Genomic DNA, 22,549 nt, shown 5'->3' on the forward strand with positions numbered 1-22,549 from the left:
CCCCCTCACTATCTCCCCCTCACTATCTCCCCCTCACTATCTTCCCCTCACTATCTCCCCCTCACTATCTCCGCCCCTCACTATCTCCCCCTCACTATCTCCCCCTCACTATCTCCGCCCCTCACTATCTCCCCCTCACTATCTCCCCCTCACTATCTCCCCCCTCACTATCTCCCCCCTCACTATCTCCCCCCTCACTATCGCCACCCCTCACTATCTCCCCCCTCACTATCTCCCCCTCACTATCTCCCCCTCACTGTCTCCGCCCCTCACTATCTCCCCCTCACTATCTCCCCTCACTATCTCCCCCTCACTATCTCCCCCTCACTATCTCCCCCTCACTATCTCCACCCCTCAGTATCTCCCCCTCACTATCTCCCCCTCACTATCTCCCCCTCACTATCTCCGCCCCTCACTATCTCCCCCCTCACTATCTCCCCTCACTATCTCCCCCTCACTATCTCCCCCTCACTATCTCCACCCCTCACTATCTCCCCCTCACTATCTCCCCCTCACTATCTCCCCCTCACTATCTCCCTCTCACTGTCTCCGCCCCTCACTATCTCCCCCCTCACTATCTCCCCCTCACTATCTCCCCCCTCACTATCTCCCCCTCACTCTCTCCCCCTCACTATCTCCCCCCTCACTATCTCCGCCCCTCACTATCTCCCCCCTCAGTATCTCCCCCTCACTATCTCCCCCTCACTATCTCCCCCCTCACTATCTCCGCCCCTCACTACCTCCCCCTCACTATCTCCCCCTCACTATCTCCGCCCCTCACTACCTCCCCCTCACTATCTCCCCCCTCACTATCTCCCGCTCACTCTCTCCCCCTCACTATCTCCCCCTCACTATCTCCCCCTCACTATCTTCCCCTCACCATCTCTGCCCCTCACTATCTCACCCTCACTATCTCCCCTCACTACCTCCGCCCCTCACTATCTCCCCCTCACTATCCTCCCCCTCACTGTCTCCGCCCCTCACTATCTCCCCCTCACTATCTCCCCCCTCACTATCTCCGCCCCTCGCTATCTCCCCCCTCACTATCTCCCCTCACTATCTCCGCCCCTCACTATCTCCCCCTCACTATCTCCCCTCACTATCTTCCCCCTCACTATCTCCCCCTCACTATCTCCCCCTCACTATCTCCCCTCACTATCTTCCCCCTCACTATCTCCCCCTCACTATCTCCCCCTCACTATCTCCCCTCACTATCTTCCCCCTCACTATCTCCCGCCTCACTATCTCCCCCTCACTATCTCCGCCCCTCACTATCTCCCCCTCACTATCTCCGCTCACTATCCTCCCCCTCACTATCCTCCCCCTCACTATCTCCCCCTCACTATCTCCCCTCAGTATCTCCCCCTCACTATCTCCGCCCCTCACTATCTCCCCCCTCACTATCTCCCCTCAGTATCTCCCCCTCACTATCTCCCCCCTCACTATCTCCCCCTCACTATCTCCGCCCCTCACTATCTCCCCCTCACTATCTCCGCCCCTCACTATCCTCCCCCTCACTATCTCCCCCTCACTATCTCCCCCTCACTATCTCCCCCTCACTATCTCCCCCTCACTATCTCCGCCCCTCACTATCTCCCCCTCACTATCTCCCCCTCACTATCTCCGCCCCTCACTATCTCCCCCTCACTATCTCCCCCTCACTATCTCCCCCCTCACTATCTCCCCCTCACTATCTAACTCCCTCACTATCGCCACCCCTCACTATCTCCCCCCTCACTATCTCCCCCTCACTATCTCCCCCTCACTGTCTCCGCCCCTCACTATCTCCCCCTCACTATCTCCCCTCACTATCTCCCCCTCACTATCTCTCCCTCACTATCTCCCCCTCACTATCTCCACCCCTCACTATCTCCCCCTCACCATCTCCCCCTCACTATCTCCCCCTCACTATCTCCGCCCCTCACTATCTCCCCCCTCACTATCTCCCCTCACTATCTCCCCCTCACTATCTCCCCCTCACTATCTCCACCCCTCACTATCTCCCCCTCACTATCTCCCCCTCACTATCTCCCCCTCACTATCTCCCTCTCACTGTCTCCGCCCCTCACTATCTCCCCCCTCACTATCTCCCCCTCACTATCTCCCCCCTCAGTATCTCCCCCTCACTATCTCCCCCTCACTATCTCCCCCTCACTATCTCCGCCCCTCACTATCTCCCCCCTCACTATCTCCCCTCACTATCTCCCCCTCACTATCTCCCCCTCACTATCTCCCCCCTCAGTATCTCCCCCTCACTATCTCCCCCTCACTATCTCCCCCCTCACTATCTCCGCCCCTCACTATCTCCCCCTCACTATCTCCGCCCCTCACTATCCTCCCCCTCACTATCTCCCCCTCACTATCTTCCCCTCACTATCTCCCCCTCACTATCTCCCCCTCACTATCTCCCCCTCACTATCTTCCCCTCACTATCTCCCCCTCACTATCTCCCCCTCACTATCTCCCCCTCACTATCTTCCCCTCACTATCTCCCCCTCACTATCTCCCCCTCACTATCTCCGCCCCTCACTATCTCCCCCTCACTATCTCCCCCTCACTATCTCCGCCCCTCACTATCTCCCCCTCACTATCTCCCCCTCACTATCTCCCCCCTCACTATCTCCCCCCTCACTATCTCCCCCCTCACTATCGCCACCCCTCACTATCTCCCCCCTCACTATCTCCCCCTCACTATCTCCCCCTCACTGTCTCCGCCCCTCACTATCTCCCCCTCACTATCTCCCCTCACTATCTCCCCCTCACTATCTCCCCCTCACTATCTCCCCCTCACTATCTCCACCCCTCAGTATCTCCCCCTCACTATCTCCCTCTCACTATCTCCGCCCCTCACTATCTCCCCCCTCACTATCTCCCCTCACTATCTCCCCCTCACTATCTCCCCCTCACTATCTCCACCCCTCACTATCTCCCCCTCACTATCTCCCCCTCACTATCTCCCCCTCACTATCTCCCTCTCACTGTCTCCGCCCCTCACTATCTCCCCCCTCACTATCTCCCCCTCACTATCTCCCCCCTCACTATCTCCCCCTCACTCTCTCCCCCTCACTATCTCCGCCCCTCACTATCTCCCCCCTCAGTATCTCCCCCTCACTATCTCCCCCTCACTATCTCCCCCCTCACTATCTCCGCCCCTCACTACCTCCCCCTCACTATCTCCCCCTCACTATCTCCGCCCCTCACTACCTCCCCCTCACTATCTCCCCCCTCACTATCTCCCGCTCACTCTCTCCCCCTCACTATCTCCCCCCTCACTATCTCCCCCTCACTATCTCCCCCTCACCATCTCTGCCCCTCACTATCTCACCCTCACTATCTCCCCTCACTACCTCCGCCCCTCACTATCTCCCCCTCACTATCCTCCCCCTCACTGTCTCCGCCCCTCACTATCTCCCCCTCACTATCTCCCCCCTCACTATCTCCGCCCCTCACTATCTCCCCCCTCACTATCTCCCCTCACTATCTCCGCCCCTCACTATCTCCCCCTCACTATCTCCCCTCACTATCTTCCCCCTCACTATCTCCCCCTCACTATCTCCCCCTCACTATCTCCCCTCACTATCTTCCCCCTCACTATCTCCCCCTCACTATCTCCCCCTCACTATCTCCCCTCACTATCTTCCCCCTCACTATCTCCCGCCTCACTATCTCCCCCTCACTATCTCCGCCCCTCACTATCTCCCCCTCACTATCTCCGCTCACTATCCTCCCCCTCACTATCCTCCCCCTCACTATCTCCCCCTCACTATCTCCCCTCAGTATCTCCCCCTCACTATCTCCGCCCCTCACTATCTCCCCCCTCACTATCTCCCCTCAGTATCTCCCCCTCACTATCTCCCCCCTCACTATCTCCCCCTCACTATCTCCGCCCCTCACTATCTCCCCCTCACTATCTCCGCCCCTCACTATCCTCCCCCTCACTATCTCCCCCTCACTATCTTCCCCTCACTATCTCCCCCTCACTATCTCCCCCTCACTATCTTCCCCTCACTATCTCCCCCTCACTATCTCCCCCTCACTATCTTCCCCTCACTATCTCCCCCTCACTATCTCCCCCTCACTATCTCCGCCCCTCACTATCTCCCCCTCACTATCTCCCCCTCACTATCTCCGCCCCTCACTATCTCCCCCTCACTATCTCCCCCTCACTATCTCCCCCCTCACTATCTCCCCCCTCACTATCTAACCCCCTCACTATCGCCACCCCTCACTATCTCCCCCCTCACTATCTCCCCCTCACTATCTCCCCCTCACTGTCTCCGGCCCTCACTATCTCCCCCTCACTATCTCCCCTCACTATCTCCCCCTCACTATCTCTCCCTCACTATCTCCCCCTCACTATCTCCACCCCTCACTATCTCCCCCTCACTATCTCCCCCTCACTATCTCCCCCTCACTATCTCCGCCCCTCACTATCTCCCCCTCACTATCTCCCCTCACTATCTCCCCCTCACTATCTCCGCCCCTCACTATCTCCCCCTCACTATCTCCCCCCTCACTATCTCCGCCCCTCACTATCTCCCCCTCACTATCGTCCCCCTCACTATCGTCCCCCTCACTATCTCTCCCTCACTATCTCCGCCCCTCACTATCTCCCCCTCACTATCTCCCCGTCACTATCTCCGCCCCTCACTATCTCCCCCTCACTATCGTCCCCCTCACTATCGTCCCCCTCACTATCTCCCCCTCACTATCTCCCCCTCACTATCTCCCCCCTCACTATCTCCCCCTCACTATCTCCCCCCTCACTATCTCCCCCCTCACTATCTCCCCCTCACTATCTCCCCCCTCACTATCTCCCCCCTCACTATCTCCCCCTCACTATCTCCCCCCTCACTATCTCCCCCTCACTGTCTCCCCTCACTATCTCCCCCTCACTATCTCCCCTTCACTATCTCCCCCTCACTGTCTCCGCCCCTCAGTATCTCCCCCCTCACTATCTCCCCCTCACTATCTCTGCCCCTCACTATCTCCCCCTCACTATCTCCCCTTCACTATCTCCCCCTCACTACCTCCCCCTCACTATCTCCGCCCCTCACTATCTCCCCACTCAATATCTCGGCCCCTCACTATCTCCCGCTCACTATCTCCACCCCTCACTATCTCCCCCTCACTATCTCCCCTCACTATCTCCCCCCTCACTATCTCCCCCTCACTATCTCCCCCTCACTGTCTCCCCCCCTCACTATCTCCCCCTCACTGTCTCCACCCCTCAGTATCTCCCCCCTCACTATCTCCCCCTCACTATCTCCCCCCTCACTATCTCACCCTCACTGTCTCCGCCCCTCACTATCGCCCCCTCACTATCTCCCCCCTCACTATCTCCCCCCTCACTATCTCCCCCACACTGTCTCCGCCCCTCACTATCTCCCCCCTCACTATCTCCCCCTCACTATCTCCCCCTCACTATCTCCCCCTCGCTATCTCCCCCTCACTACCTCCCCCTCACTACCTCCCCCTCACTATCTCCCCCTCACTATCTCCACCCCTCACTATCTCCCCCTCACTATCTCCCCCTCACTACCTCCCCCTCACTACCTCCCCCTCACTATCTCCCCCTCACTATCTCCCCCTCACTATCTCCGCCCGTCACTATCTCCCCCCTCACTATCTCCCCCTCACTATCTCCCCCTCACTATCTCCCCCTCACTATCTCCGCCCGTCACTATCTCCCCCCTCACTACCTCCCCCTCACTACCTCCCCCTCACTACCTCCCCCTCACTATCTCCCCCCTCACTACCTCCCCCTCACTATCTCCCCCCTCACTATCTCCCCCTCACTATCTCCCCCCTCACTATCTCCCCCTCACTATCTCCCCCTCACTACCTCCTCCCTCACTATCTCCCCCCTCACCACCTCCCCCACCATCACTGTCTCTCCCACCCTCACTATCTGTCCCCCACCCTCATTATCTCACCCCAACCCTCACCACTTTCCCCATCCTGATCCCTTCCCCATCCCATTATCTCCAGACCCATTCCCAAAGCCATCCCCTTCCCCCACCATCCCCTTCCACTGCCACCCCCTTCCCCCACTGCCCCATTCCCCACCTTCCCCTTACCCCACTGCCGTATTCCCCCACGGCCCCCTACCCCCACCACCCCCTTACTCCACGGCCCCCTTCCCTCACCACCCCATTTCCCACCATCTCCTACCCCCACTGCCCCATTCCCCTTCCCCCACCGCCCCCTCCCCCTACCATTCCCTTGCCCCACCATCCCCTTCCCTCACCGCCCCATTTCCCCACCATCCCCTTCCCCCACCATCCCATTGCCCACCATCCGCTTCCCTCACCGTCTCATTCCCCCACCATTCCCTTCCCCCACCACCCCCTTCCCCCACTGCCCCATTCCCCCAACATTCCCTTCCCCCACCACCCCCTTCCCCCACTGCCCCATTCCCCCAACATTCCCTTCCCCCACCACCCCCTTCCCCCACTGCCCCATTCCCCCAACATTCCCTTCCCCCACCACCCCCTTCCCCCACTGCCCCATTCCCCCACCACCCCCTTCCCCCACCACCCCCTTCCCCCACCACCCCATTCCCCCACCACCCCCTTCCCCCACCACCCCATTCCCCCACCACCCCCTTCCCCCACCACCCCATTCCCCCACCATCCCCTTCTTCAAGGAGGACACTCACCGGAGACAGTTTCTTGTCAATCTCAACAACAACATCAACATTAAATAGTGCCTTTAATGTCGTAAAACCTCCCAAGATGCTTCATAGGAATGTAATCTTAATCTGACAGAAGGAAATATTAGAACAGGGCGACAAGCTTTTCAGCAGAAGGGAGGAGTAGACGGAGTTAAAAAGGACATTGTAGGCAAATGTCCAACTTCGTGCTTGAGCCCTCAAGTATGTGTGACAGATATTGGACCAGGATGGCATCACACCAAGTCCAACCCAGCCTGACACATGTGCTGACACTTAGCAGGAGTCACTGAGGACTGACCACAATGGAGTCGGGGACACTGATCCAGAGATGCACAGGTTTATCAGTTAACTTCGTCCAAACCCAGAATTTTCCTGCAATGTCTCTCATCTAGTGCCTCAGTCCTCTAGCAAACAGTGCATCTAATGACAGGGCCATTCAAGAGAACTGCTCCTTTAATTGAGATAACAAGGTGTAGATCTGGATGAACACAGCAGGCCAAGCAGCATCAGAGGAGCAGGAAGGCTGATGTTTCGAGACTAGACCTGAAACATCAGCTTTTGTGCTCCTCTGATGCTGCTTGGCCTGCTGTGTTCATCCAGCTCTACACCTTGTTATCTCAGGTTCTTCAGCATCTGTAGTTCCTACTATCTCCTCCTTTAATTGGACTGGATTGTATCAACTGTTCAACTCTTCCACAGCAGTTTGAGTGCTGTAGTTTTAGTTCATCCTCATTCATGGGATGTGATTATGGCTGATTAGGCCATCACTTATTTCTCAGCCCTGATTTCCTGGGCATTTAAGTGTCAACCACATCACTGTGGGTCTGGAGTCACATATGGTCCAGATCGGATAAGGATGGCCTTCTCTTCCCTTAATGTTATTAATGAACCAGAAGTACTTTTATGTCAATTGGTATTATTTACATGGTCACCATTTTTTTCATTACAGATTTTACTGAATTCAAATTTCACCATCTGCCATGGTGTTTGGGATTGTGGATTTTTAGCCCAGTGATATTACCACTGTGCCCCCATGATGCGATGGTGGGGTCATTTCTAAATTGGATCACTGTTACCACCAGTGTATTATCCTGGTGGAAAATCCAAGCCACTGCACTCACCGTAGACTGTGGCAGCTCTGAAAATAACCACAAAGCTGCCACATTGTCAAACACATCCAACAGGTGGTAGAAACCAGGCATCCTTACCCAGACTGCATGTAAATGTGACTTTCATTCCCCACAATGCTGTTGACACAAATCACTCTGGGCCAGAGAAGTGTAACCATCGGTTTCCCAGAGGACCAGGATGCCCTTATGATGACCTCACCATTATCTAATTGTAAAACAAGCCCCAAATTCTTGCTCTCTTCCCCAGCTGATTGAAAATCCTTAATTCTTTGGTGATCTCATTGAACTGTGGAGAAGCTGAATGGCCTCCTGCTCACCCTTTGTTCACTGCCACCAGGTCCATCTGCAACATCTCTGAGGCCAAGCAGCTGAGTACAGTCTTAGAGTTCATCCCTCCCAATACTAGCGAGGCACAGACTCCTTACCCAAGACAAAACTAGTTGTACAAATGGCAGATAACAAAGTGTGAAGCTGGGTGAACACAGCAGGCCAAGCAGCATCTCAGGAGCACAAAAGCTGACGTTTCGGGCCTAGCCCCTTCATCAGATCTGATGAAGCGGCTAGGCCCGAAATATCAGCTTTTGTGCTCCTGAGATGCTGCTTGGCCTGCTGTGTTCATCCAGCTTCACACTTTGTTATCTTGGATTCTCCAGCATCTGTAGTTCCCATTGTCTCTGTACAAATGGCAGCTTTCCAGGTCAGTAGCCTTTTGGGCTGATTAGAAGTTATACTAACAGCTGTTATTTATCCACAGGAGTGCTTGATGTCAGGTATGTGTGTGCCAACCCTGAGACCAGGGAGGAAGCACAGCAGGAACTTTGCCACCAGACCTTCCAGCCTCATATACGCTTCATGCAGTGCAATCTTCAAGCCTGTCCTCCCTGGTAAGCCATAGTATGGCATTGCCAATTGATACTGTTACTGCTCACTTAGCAAGGCCTCACTCCCTTCATACTGCCACATCAAACATTCCCAGGCAACAAAAATGTGAGTATCAGGAAAAGTGATCATGGGACTCTGATTGCTCTAAATCCAATCTAGTTCATCACTGACCGTGCTGGGACAGAAAAGTGCCTTCCTCACCTAATCCGGGTTTACATGGGAGTTTAGTCTTCCCAGATCACTAAGACTCCTTAGACAGCACCTTCCAAACCCACGACTGCTTCCATCTAGAAGAACATGGGCAGCAGTTACAATGGAACACCGTTGCAAGTTCCCCTCCCAGCCACTCACTGTCCAGACTTGGAAATATATCGCCATTCCTTCAGTGTTGTTGGGTCAAAATCCTGGAATTCCCTCCCTAATATCATTGTGGGTCAACCTACAGCAGGTAGACTGCAGCAGTTCAACAAAGCAGCTCATCACCACCTACTCAAGGGCCTCTAGTGACAGGCAATAAATGCTGGGCCCAGCCAGTGATATTGTTCCCCTGAGAATGAGTTTTCACTACGAACAGAAATAGAGATTTAAAAGAGTGTGGATGTGTTTGACAGGTGCGCACATTGCAGCAGCAGTGATGGAGTAGTCAGGAGTGGAGACCCTGGCTCAAATCACCATTCATGAAGTCAAAGATACAGTGGCTGTATGTGACGCTGTTTATAACTGTTATTTATTCCTTGCAAGGTGGGAAGTCAATGCGTTTGGCCCTTGCAATGCAAGCTGTGATGGTGGGATTCGGGAACGGGATGTGTACTGCGTAGAGGAAGAGAAGAGTGTGAGACAGAGGGTCCCTCCTTCAGCATGTGAAATTACACTCAGACCAGCTTCAACAAAGATCTGTAACACTGAGCCCTGTCCAGTGCAGTAAGTACTTTTCTTTGACAAAAAATTGTCCCTGAATTTTGCCTCCAATTCAGCATCCAGTCCAATATTGAACACACCAAAGTCAAATTCTCCTTTTCAAAACTCCTGCCAACTCATCAACACCCGAGCCCCAGAATCAACTGACCCCTGAACCTACCCCCTCACCCCCACCTTCCCACCCGCCTTCTCCCCAGCTCCTGCGAATGATAGCTCTCTAAGCACACCCACCTCCCCCCTCTGCCCCACCTCTCTCAACCCCCTCAACTCTGACCCACAACCTTGCACCAGACTGATCAACTCCCCTATCCACAATCAACTTCACCAACACTCACTCCGTAACCCAGTGCCAAAGCTGCACCAGCTGCATTTTCAACTCATGAAACTGCTGAGATTCCACCACCGTGGTGTATCTTAATAGTTCTTAAGATATGGGCATCATTGCTGGGGCTAACAATTATTGCCAATCTCTAGATGCCCTTGAGAAGATGGGGTCATCTTGAATCACTGGCTTCCATCTAGTGCAGGGATGCCTACGATACAGTTAGGGAGGGAACTCCAAGATTTTTTACCCAGTGGCAATATATTTCCAAGTCAGGATGGTGAGTGGCTGGGAGGGGCACTCGCTGGGTGTGATGTTCCCATGTGTCTACTGCCCTTGTCCTTCTAGATAGAAGTGGTTGTGTGTTTGGAAGGTGCTGTCTGAGGAGCTTTGGTGAGTTGCTGATTGTATCATTATTTCAAATGTATATTGGTTTTGAGTAATTTTTTCTAAAGAGCTCATATTGGTAGAGCCCTTTCTCTCACCACAGTGCTTTATGAATTATTGATCACTTCCAATGGTCAAACATTAGCATCTACTAATGCCATAGGACCATGTGAAATAAGACCATAAGACATAGGAGTGGAAGTAAGGCCATTCAGCCCATTGGGTCCACTCTGCCATTTAATCATGGCTGATAGGCATTTCAACTCCACTTCCCTGCACTCTCCCTGTAGCCCTTGATTCCTTCTGAGATCAAGAATTTATCGATCTCTGCCTTGAAGGCATCCAACATCCCGGCCTCCACTGCACTCTGCAGCAATGAATTCCACAAGCCCACCATTCTCTGGCTGAAGAAATGTCATCTCATTTCAGTTTTAAATTTACCCCCTCTAATTTTAAGGCTGTGCCCACGGGTCCTAGTCTCCCCGCCTAACAGAAACAACTTCCTAGCGTCCACCCCTTCTAAACCATACATTATCTTGTAAGTTTCTATTAGATCTCCCCTCAACCTTCTAAACTGTAATGAGTACAATCCCAGGATCCTTAGCCGTTCATCATACGCTAAACCTACCATTCCAGGAATCATCCGTGTGAATCTCCGCTGGACACGCTCCAGCGCCAGTATGTCCTTCCTGAGGTGTGGGGCCCAAAATTGGACACAGTATTCTAAATGGGGCCTAACTAGAGCTTTATAAAGCCTCAGAAGCACATCACTGCTATTATATTCCAACCCACTTGAGATAAACAATAACATTACATTTGCTTTCTTAATCACAGACTCTACCTGTAAGTTAACCTTTAGAGAATCCTGGACCAACACTCCCAGATCCCTTTGTACTTCTGGTTTGCAAATCTTCTCACTGTTTAGAAAATAGTCCATGCCTGTATTCTTTTTTCCAAAGTGCAAAACCTCACATTTACTCACATTGAATTTCATCAACCATTTCCTGGACCACTCTCCTAAACTGTCTAAATCTTTCTGCAGCTTCCCCACCTCCTCAGTACTACCTGCCTGTCCACCTATCTTCATATCATCAGCAAACTTCACCAGAATGCCCCCAGTCCCTTCATCCAGATCATTAATATACAAAGTGAACAGCTGCGGCCCCAACATTGAACCCTGTGGGACATCACTTGTCACCGGTTGCCATTCCGAAAAAGAGCCTTTTATCCCAACTCTCTGCCTTCTGTCAGACAGCCAATCCTCAATCCAAGCCAGTGGCTCACCTCGAACACCATGGGCCCTCACCTTGCTCAGCAGCCTCCCGTGAGGCACCTTCTCAAAGGCCTTTTGGAAGTCTAGATAGATAATGTCCACTGGGTTTCCCTGGTCTAACCTACTTGTTACCTCTTCAAAGAATTCGAACAGGATTGTCAGGCATGACCTCCCCTAACTAAATCCATGCTGACTTGTTCTAACCCGACCCTGCACTTCCAAGAATTTAGAAATCTCATCCTTAACAATGGATTCTAGAATTTTACCAACAACCGAGGTTAGGCTAATCGGCCTATAATTTTCCATCTTTTATCTTGATCCTTTCTTAAACAAGGGGGTTACAACCGCAATTTTCCAATCATCTGGGACTTTCCCTGACTCCAGTGACTTTTGAAAGATCACAATCAACGCCTTCGCTATTTCCTCAGCCACCTCCCTCAGAACTCTGGGATGTAGCTCATCAAGGCCAGGAGATTTATCAATTTTTAGACCTTTTAGCTTTTCTAGCACTTTCTCTTTTGTAATGCCTACCATACTCAGTCCTGCTCCTGACTCTCCTTAATTGTTGGGATACAACTCATGTCTTCCACTGTGAAGACTGATGCAAAGTACTTAGTAAGTTCTTCAGCTATTTCCTTATCTCCCATCACTAGCCTTCCAGCATCAATTTGGAGCAGCCCAATGTCTACTTTTGTCTCTCGTTTGTTTCTTATGTATTGAAAGAAACTTTTACTATCATTTCTAATATGACTAGCTAGCCTACCTTCATAATTGATCCTCTCCTTCCTTATTTCACTCTTTGTTATTCTCTGTTTATTTTTGTAGCCTTCTCAAACTTCTGATTTCCCAGTGCTCTTGGCCACTTTATAGCCTGTCTCTTTTTCTTTGATACTTTGTCAGTCAAGGCTGTCTAATCCCACCCCCGGATAATCTTTCTTTTCTTCGGGGTGAACCTCTGTACTGTGTCCTCAATTACACCCAGAAACTCCTGCCTTTGTTGCTCTCCTGTCTTGCCCGCTAGGTTCTGCTTCCAGTTGATTTTCATCAATTCCTCTTTCATGCTCCTGTAATTACCTTTATTTAACTGTAACACCATTACATCCGATTTTGCCTTCTCTCTTTCAAACTGCAAACTGAACTCTACCATATTATGATCGCTGCCTCCTAACTGTTCCCTTACTTTGAGGTATTTTATAAAGTCAGGCTCACTACATAGCACTAAGTCCAGAAGAGCCTGCTCCCTTGTGGGCTCCATCACAAGCTGTTCCAAAAAGCCATCCTGCAAACATTCCATGAATTTTCTTTCTTTGGATCCACCGGCAACATTATTCACCCAGTCCACCTGCATATTGAAGTCCCCCATGATCACTGTGACCTTGCCTTTCTGACATGCTCTATCTAAATAGGAACAGAAGGAGGCCATTCTGCCCCTCAAGCCTGCTCTGCCATTTAATAAGATCATGACTGATCTGACATTCCTCAGGTCCACTTTTCTGCCCTTTCCCTGTGACCCTTGATTCCCCGACTGATCAAGAATCTATCTCAGCTTTAAATGTACATAAGGGCCCTGCCACCACAGCCCTCTGTGGTAGGGAGTTCCAAAGACTCATGACCCTCTGAGAGAAGAAATTCCTCGTTATCTCAGTTTTAAATTGGTGCCCTTTTATTCTGAGACTATGCCGTCTGGTCCCAGACTCTCCCATGAGGGGAAACATCCTCTCAGCATTTATCCTACCCAACCCCTTAAGAATCTGATATGTTTCAGTGAGATCGCCTCTCATTCTTCTAAACCCCTGTGAGCAGAGATCCAACCGATTTCACCTTTTCTCATAGGACAACCCTCCATGCCGGGATCATCATATAAGCTTTTTACATTATTTAACTTGGTTACAGAGAACAGGGAGGTCAAACCCCTCTGAAAATTAACCAGAAACACCAGCCCCAATCTGTTACAGTGAGAGTAGAGGTTCCCTTCTTGTAATTAAACCTGAAACACCCAGGGAAGCTTGCCTTGCCCCTCATAATCTGTTAACACAGTAGTTACATGAAAGGAATCCCTGATTCTTTTATAAGCAACAAGTAACAATTTATTTATTTAATGCGAATAGTAAACAAATTAACAGTACTACTGACAAACTGAACAATGCCCTTCTCACTTTTAATTATTTCCTGTTAAAGCAGGATTCTGATCGTTTGTTGTTCCAATAAACACAGGCCCCACTTTGGTGGTGCTTTCTTTTAGAGAGCTTAATGATTTTATCTGAGAGCTAGATTTATTTTGCAGATGGCAGATTTGCTTTTGTTTTAGATGGCAGTTGGCTCTCACCCCGATTTTCTTATATCCCCCGCCAAACGACACATCAATTTGTTATAGTATGGTTGGTTTCAGGTTATCAAAACCCTCAGTTTTAAATTCAATCGGCTTTCAAACACCGAGGGCTTGGCGTAAATTAATTGGCAGAGTCTAGCTTGTAGCCAAAACATCTAAACAAGACTCAGAAATAGTAAGAACAGCCGATGCTGGAGTCAGGGATAACACAGTCTGGAGCTGGGGAAATACAGCAGGCCAGGCAGCATCAGACGAGCAGGAAAGTTGACATTTTGGGTTGGGACCCTTCTTCAGAAATGTTTTGAGTTCCTCCAGCTCCAAACCATGCTCTCAAGACAAGACTGTTGTTTTGCCTGCAAACTGAAAGACCTTTGATACACTTGTTCCGATCTGGGACTCTCTGAACAGTCCTTGCAAACTTCCAAACACAGACAAAGAAAAATCTTTTAAAGGGACCAGGCATTGATTTTCTCCACTTTGATTTTTACAAACAAATTCTAACTTCCTGCCTTCCAATTCACAAATACTCTAGACGACTTTGTAACAAATTGCACGAGTCTAGTATCCTGAGTTATTTTTGAGTAACATTCTAAGTTTTCTTGATCTACCCTTCTAAAGACCTACTGCCTTGATTCTTGAATTGAAATTTCTCCTTTCCTCCATCTCGGAGTTTGGATGACGAGTGCAGCCAACTGCAGCCTCTTCTCCTGCTGATTGCATGAATAGGTTGCCTTTCTTTGAACCATTGTGTAGATGGCAGACCAAGTCTGAATCGTGCAGTGTGTCATGCGGAGGAGGATTCAGGAGAAGGCTGCTGTATTGTATAAAAACTCGGGGAGAACAAGAACAGCTGGTGCCACACAAAGAATGTTTACATTTGCCTCAACCCGAGGACAAGGAGACCTGTAATCTTCATCCGTGCCCACCAAGGTTTGTGATGTTTTCCATTTCTTCTCGATTTCCTGGACACACTGACTCTCACTGGGGTACAGTCCCACACACACAGTGACTCTCACTGGGGTACAGTCCCACACACACTGACTCTCACTGGGGTACAGTCCCACACACACTGACTCTCACTGGGTACAGTCCCACACACACTGACTTTCACTGGGGTACAGTCCCACACACACTGACTCTCACTGGGGTACGGTCCCACACACACTGACTCTCACTGGGGTACAGTCGCACACACACTGACTCTCACTGGGGTACAGTCGCACACACACTGACTCTCACTGGGGTACGGTCCCACACACACTGACTCTCACTGGGGTACAGTCCCCCACACACTGACTCTCACTGGGGCCCAGCTCCCACACACACTGACTCTCACTGGGGCCCAGCTCCCACACACACTGACTGTCACTGGGGTACAGTCCCACACACACTGACTCTCACTGGGGTACAGTCCCACACACACACTGACTCTCACTGGGGTACAGTCCCACACACACTGACTCTCACTGGGGTACAGTCCCACACACACTGACTCTCACTGGGGTACAGTCCCACACACACTGACTGTCACTGGGGTACAGTCCCACACACACTGACTCTCACTGGGGTACAGTCCCACACACACACTGACTCTCACTGGGGTACAGTCCCACACACACTGACTCTCACTGGGGTACAGTCCCACACACACACTGACTCTCACTGGGGTACAGTCCCACACACACTGACTCTCACTGGGGTACAGTCCCACACACACTGACTCTCACTGGGGTACAGTCCCACACACACTGACCCTCACTGGGGTACAGTCCCACACACACTGACTCTCACTGGGGTACAGTCCCACACACACTGACCCTGACTGGGGTACAGTCCCACACACACTGACTCTCACTGGGGTATGGCTCTCACACGCACTGACTCTCACTGGGGTACAGTCCCAAACACACTGACTCTCACTGGGGTACAGTCCCACACACACTGAGTCTCACTGGGGTACAGTCCCACACACACTGACTCTCACTGGGGTACAGTCCCACACACACTGACCCTCACTGGGGTACAGTCCCACACACACTGACTCTCACTGGGTACAGTCCCACACACACTGACTCTCACTGGGGTACAGTCCCACACACACTGACCCTCACTGGGGTACAGTCCCACACACACTGACTCTCACTGGGTACAGTCCCACACACACTGACTCTCACTGGGGTACAGTCCCACACACACTGACTCTCACTGGGGTACAGTCCCACACACACTGACTCTCACTGGGGTACAGTCGCACACACACTGATTCTCACTGGGGTACGGCTCTCACACACACTGACTCTCACTGGGGTACAGTCCCACACACACTGACTCTCACTGGGGTACAGTCCCACACACACTGACTCTCACTGGGGTACAGTCCCACACACACTGACTCTCACTGGGGTATGGTCCCACACACACTGACTCTTACTGGGGTACGGTCCCACACACACTGACTCTCACTGGGGTACAGTCGCGCACACACTGACTCTCACTGGGGTACAGTCGCACACACACTGATTCTCACTGGGGTACGTTCTCAATTTAAAGTCATTGAATTTTTGATGATGCAACTCTTTTAAAACAGGCAGTGTTGAAATGGAGTTAGTGTGTTACGTGGAGTCGCTGTAATTCTAAAATGGAGGAGAGAATGAGGACATGCAAAATTGTGTAGAAGTTAACCCTGAAACAAAGGGGAATACTGAGTTAGAGCCAGATGTCTGGCTTTCTCTCTGATTGGGACTGATGGATCAAGGGGAACCCTGAACTGGTAGGATTGTTTATTTGTGTGTTTGATGGACAGGTGGCAGGTTTCCGAGCCCGGCCGATGTTCCGTGGTGTGTGGGAATGGTCTGGCGAAGAGGAGGGTATCCTGCGTCCAGTTTCGCAATGGAACCAATGTGGAAGTGAAGAAAACTCTGTGTTCGGTGCTGGAGGAGCCACAGTCCCTTGTTCCTTGTGTGGTCAGCAACTGTCCATTTGGCTGGATTGTCCAGGACTGGTCCAAGGTTAGTGTCCTGACTGCGTAGGAAGGGAAGGCAGGCTTAAGTGAATATGCTGTGAACTTCAGAACAGGCGGAGACCAGTCAGATGCTCAAGCCTGAACCAACATTTTGTGTGATCATGACTGATGTGTATCTCAACCCTCTCCACCTTCGGGACCCTTTCTCCACATGCATGAGATCAATTGATCTCTGATGTAAGTTTATGATTGAGATAGCCTAAATGCTTATTGTGGGAGAGACTTTCACACATCTACCACTCATTGTGCAAAGAGTGTTTCTGAACTTGTTCTGAAGAAACATTTACTCTGTTCCTGACTCCACAGATGCTGCCAGATCTGCTGAGTTTCTCCAATAATTTCTCGTTTTGTTTGTGTCAGACTTCCTGTTTTTGTGGTTCTTTGTTTCATTTTTGAACTTGTGTCCTGAGCCACTCTGATATTAAAGTCTCTGTTCCCTTCTCCTGAATCCCCCAATCTGCAGAAATTGTTTCTGTCTGTCACAGAAACATCAGAACCAGAAGGAGGTGGCCATTCAGTCTCTCGAGCTGCTCCATCACTTAGTATGAACGTGCATGATCTTATGTCAGCCTCAAATCCACTTTCTTGCCGCTCCCCATCAACCTGTCAACTCATTATTCATTAAAATCTGTCTACCTCCTTCCTCCTTAAGTTTACTCAATGTGACACCAACCACGGCACTCTGGGGGAGTGAATTCCACAGGGTAACGACCCTTTGAGAGAGGTTATTTCTTCTGACCTGTGTTTTAAATCTGCTACCCCTTATCCTAACTATTCCAGATTGCCCCACATGAGGAAGTATCATCTCTCTGTCTACTTTGTTAATTCTCTTTAGTATCTTATTATACTGGTTCTACCAATTATTTTCCATATTGTAATGACATCAGACAAAACATGTCTTCACCGATGTAGTCTAGAGAATTGCAACCTAATTTCTGTAATCTCTCATCAAGATCTACCCTGCAGAAATCTGAAAGGTGGTGACCCTGAGCCATTTTCTTTCGAAGGCCAGTACTGCGGCTGTGGCCAGAATGTACACAGTGCACCAAATATGATATAACCTGGCTGTTTTGATTTGATTTATTATTGTCACATGTACCGAAGTACAGTGAAAAGTTTTGTTTTGTCTGCATCATAGGCAGATCATACCATACAAAGATTATTTGTACAGTGTAAAGATGAATCAGTTTAAACTGCTCAGTTATACTGCACGTGGTAGGAGATTGCAAGAACATGTCAAATGTCACGATAATTTCCTTGTTGTACTCATTCCCCGCCTGAGGATGAGGAATCTGGGACAGCTTTAGCAGGTGGAGAGGTTCAGTATGGCAACAGAAAGGGAGGAGTGGGAGTAAGAACTGTGGATAGATGAATGCGGGCTTCAGGATGTCTGTCTGTTCCATCTTTTGGCAGTGCTCAGTTTCCTGTGGGCAGGGAACCCGGAAGCGGCAGCTGCTCTGCAGTAAAGTGGAAACAGCGGAGACTGTGCCCGATGCTTTCTGTGACCATCTGACAAAGCTCACCGCAGTGGAGCCCTGTGACTCAGGACCCTGCCCAACACAAAGGTCAAACGTGACAACAGCAGTGCTGGTCCCCACAGGCGCTGCCTCCATTACTCGCTCAGCTGTAATGAAACACAGGGTGGTGACAAACCGAACCACACCAGCAAAATCCAGAAAGGATGAAGACAGCCGGGATACCAGTTACGTATTTGCAACAGACTCTCTGAATAATGTTGACTGTCTGTCAAACACTCCCCAGAGAGGGACAGCACAGAATTCGATACAGAGTGAAGATCCCTCACACTGACCCCCATCAAACACTCCCAGCACAGGGACAGTATAGGGCTAGTTGCAGGGTAAAGCTCCCTCACACTGTCCCCCATCAAACACTCCCAGGACAGGGGCAGTATAGGCTAGTTACAGGGTAAAGCTCCCTCACACTGTCCCCCATCAAACACTCCCAGGACAGGGGCAGTGTAGGGCTAGTTACAGAGTAAAGCTCCCTCACACTTTCCCCCCATCAAACACTCCCAGGACAGGGGCAGTATCGGGCTAGTTACAGGGTAAAGCTCCCTCACACTGACCCCCATCAAACACTCCCAAGACAGGGGCAGTATAGGCTAGTTACAGGGAAAAGCTCCCTCACACTGACCCCCATCAAACACTCCCAGGACAGGGACAGTATAGGGCTGGTTACAGGGTAAAGCTCCCTCACACTGTTCCCCATCAAACACTCCCAGGACTGGGACAGTATAAGCTAGTTACAGGGTAAAACTCCCTCACACTGTCCCCCATCAAACACTCCCAGGACAGGGGCAGTATAGGGCTAGTTACAGGGTAAAGCTCCCTCACACTTACCCCCATCAAACACTCCCAGGACAGGGGCAGTATAGGCTAGTTACAGGGTAAAGCTCCCTCACACTGACCCCCATCAAACACTCCCAGGACAGGGGCAGTATCGGTCTAGTTACAGGGTAAAGCTCCCTCACACTGACCCCCATCAAACACTCCCAGGACAGGGGCAGTATAGACTAGTTACAGGGTAAAGCTCCCTCACACTGACCCCCATCAAACACTCCCAGGACAGGGACAGTATAGGCTAGTTACAGGGTAAAGCTCCCTCACACTGACCCCCATCAAACACTCCCAGGACAGGGGCAGTATAGGCTAGTTACAGAATAAAGCTCCCTCACACTGTCCCCCATCAAACACTCCCAGGACAGGGGCAGTATAGGCTAGTTACAGGGTAAAGCTCCCTCACACTGACCCCCATCAAACACTCCCAGGACAGGGGCAGTATAGGGCTAGTTACAGGGTAAAGCTCCCTCACACTGTCCCCCATCAAACACTCCCAGGACAGGGGCAGTATAGGGCTAGTTACAGAATAAAGCTCCCTCACACTGTCCCCCATCAAACACTCCCAGGACAGGGACAGTATAGGGCTAGTTACAGGGTAAAGCTCCCTCACACTGACCCCCATCAAACACTCCCAGGACTGGGGCAGTATAGGGCTAGTTACAGGGTAAAGCTCCCTCACACTGACCCCCATCAAACACTCCCAGCACAGGGGCAGTATAGGCTAGTTACAGGGTAAAGCTCCCTCACACTGACCCCCATCAAACACTCCCAGGACAGGGGCAGTATAGGGCTAGTTACAGGGTAAAGCTCCCTCACACTGTCCCCCATCAAACACTCCCAGGACAGGGGCAGTATGGGGTTAAATACAGTTGATAGTACAGTCTGAAATTGGAAAGAGTTTGAAGTTAAATTAACGTGTTCACCGTTTGTTAAAACAGTGCAGACGAGGAGTGGATCGGATGGTTGGAAGTCGTGTTTCTGTTGGCTGATCATTTTGATCTGCAGTCAGTTACATTTGTCTTTTGATACAATCACCTCAATGCAGTGAATGCTTCAGCTGTGTGTATGTGAGAAATGTTCACTTTCTTTGGCTGGGTACAGACTGACATTGATGGAGAGATGAAAAGACAGATGCAGCACTAACCACAATTGCCAGAAGCGAATGCCGACTGATTCTTCATCTTCCTAATTCCAGGTCAATGTGGCAAGCTGTTTCTCAGCGAATCAGGAACTCTGAACCTGACCAGCTTATTGGGGAGGGATTGCCTGCTGACAATTGGACGACCACTCAATGAAGTCATCACTGTCCGTGTTCTAACCAGCTCCTTAAACTGCACAAAGAGTGAGAGCCCAGAGTCATCCAGTTCCTGTCAGTGTGTGTGCGACTGTACCCCAGTGAGAGTCAGTGTGTGTGCGACTGTACCCCAGTGAGAGTCAGTGTGTGTGCGACTGTACCCCAGTGAGAGTCAGTGTGTGTGCGACTGTACCCCAGTGAGAGTCAGTGTGTGTGGGACTGTACCCCAGTGAGAGTCAGTGTGTGTGGGACAGTACTCCAGTGAGGGTCAGTGTGTGTGGGACTGTACCCCAGTGAGAGTCAGTGTGTGTGGGACTGTATCCCAGTGAGAGTCAGTGTGTGTGGGACTGTACCCCAGTGAGAGTCAGTGTGTGTGGGACTGTATCCCAGTGAGAGTCAGTGTGTGTGGGACTGTACCCCAGTGAGAGTCAGTGTCTGTGGGACTGTACCCCAGTGAGGGTCAGTGTGTGTGGGACTGTACCCCGGTGAGAGTCAGCGTGTGTGGGACTGTACCCCGGTGAGAGTCAGTGTGTGTGGGACTGTACTTCAGTGAGAGTCAGTGTGTGTGGGACTGTATCCCGGTGAGGGTCAGTGTGTGTGGGACTGTACCCCGGTGAGGGTCAGTGTGTGTGGGACTGTACTCCGGTGAGAGTCAGTGTGTGTGGGACTGTACCCCAGTGAGAGTCAATGTGTGTGGGACTGTACCCCAGTGAGAGTCAGTGTGTGTGGGAGCTGTACCCCAGTGAGAGTCAGTGTGTGTGGGACTGTACCCCAGTGAGAGTCACTGTGTGTGGGACTGTACCCCAGTGGGAGTCAGTGTGTGTGCGACTGTACCCCAGTGAGAGTCAGTGTGTGTGGGACTGTACCCCAGTGACAGTCAGTGTGTGTGGGACAGTACTCCAGTGAGGGTCAGTGTGTGTGGGACTGTACCCCAGTGAGAGTCAGTGTGTGTGGGACTGTACCCCAGTGAGGGTCAGTGTCTGTGGAACTGTACCCCAGTGAGGGTCAGTGTGTGTGGGACTGTACCCCGGTGAGAGTCAGCGTGTGTGGGACTGTATCCCAGTGAGAGTCAGTGTGTGTGGGACTGTACCCCAGTGAGAGTCAGTGTGTGTGGGACTGTATCCCAGTGAGAGTCAGTGTGTGTGGGACTGTACCCCAGTGAGGGTCAGTGTCTGTGGGACTGTACCCCAGTGAGGGTCAGTGTGTGTGGGACTGTACCCCGGTGAGAGTCAGCGTGTGTGGGACTGTACCCCGGTGAGAGTCAGTGTGTGTGGGACTGTACTGCAGTGAGAGTCAGTGTGTGTGGGACTGTACCCCGGTGAGGGTCAGTGTGTGTGGGACTGTACCCCGGTGAGGGTCAGTGTGTGTGGGACTGTACTCCAGTGAGAGTCAGTGTGTGTGGGACTGTACCCCAGTGAGAGTCAGTGTGTGTGGGAGCTGTACCCCAGTGAGAGTCAGTGTGTGTGGGACTGTATCCCAGTGAGAGTCAGTGTGTGTGGGACTGTACCCCAGTGGGAGTCAGTGTGTGTGGGAGCTGTATCCCAGTGAGCATCCCAGTGTTCAGGAATGGGCGACAAATACCTGTGTGAACTCGATGGAATGTTTTTGACCTCAACTTTCTGTTTCCTTCCTTGCAGAGGACTCATTGTCATTTTGTGGTCGTCGATTGTTTTGGAAGACTTGCTCGCCTTTGAGTGGGTTTAAGCTCACGTCTGTCACGAATACTCTCACAATCAGGCAACGGACCAACACTGAGGATAGTGGAACCATCCTTCAGTACTTCAGTAGTGTTTCATCTCGACAGTATTTTAGAGGTGAGTATTCTATTGGAACCTGGGCCTGTCAGTTTCAGAGGATCGGCTGTGGCTCAGTGCGAAATATTCTGCCCACATTGCCATCGGTTCGAGAAATGCCTTAGAGTATTGATTTCAAAATCCAGCCACTTACAATCCGAAT

The 22,549-nt window shown here is 51.2% G+C and overlaps 2 protein-coding genes across 6 annotated transcripts in view; one reads left to right on the plus strand and one right to left on the minus strand.

Moving 5' to 3' along the window:
• Positions 1-22,549, minus strand: part of rexo4 (REX4 homolog, 3'-5' exonuclease) — a 202,371-nt gene that overhangs the window by 124,831 nt on the left and 54,991 nt on the right. The window lies entirely within an intron of this gene.
• adamts13 (ADAM metallopeptidase with thrombospondin type 1 motif, 13) overlaps positions 1-22,549 on the plus strand; it is a 119,741-nt gene that overhangs the window by 86,340 nt on the left and 10,852 nt on the right. For both annotated transcript variants that reach the window (XM_059638322.1, XM_059638323.1), the window contains exons 24-30: positions 8,561-8,690; positions 9,430-9,609; positions 14,671-14,847; positions 16,721-16,925; positions 18,353-18,641; positions 20,495-20,641; positions 22,231-22,407. In XM_059638322.1, the coding sequence (XP_059494305.1) occupies positions 8,561-8,690; positions 9,430-9,609; positions 14,671-14,847; positions 16,721-16,925; positions 18,353-18,641; positions 20,495-20,641; positions 22,231-22,407 (1,305 nt within the window). The remainder of the gene's footprint in view (positions 1-8,560; positions 8,691-9,429; positions 9,610-14,670; positions 14,848-16,720; positions 16,926-18,352; positions 18,642-20,494; positions 20,642-22,230; positions 22,408-22,549) is intronic.

The sequence above is a fragment of the Stegostoma tigrinum genome, chromosome 29 (assembly GCF_030684315.1).
Source record: "Stegostoma tigrinum isolate sSteTig4 chromosome 29, sSteTig4.hap1, whole genome shotgun sequence".
Taxonomy (NCBI): domain Eukaryota; kingdom Metazoa; phylum Chordata; class Chondrichthyes; order Orectolobiformes; family Stegostomatidae; genus Stegostoma; species Stegostoma tigrinum.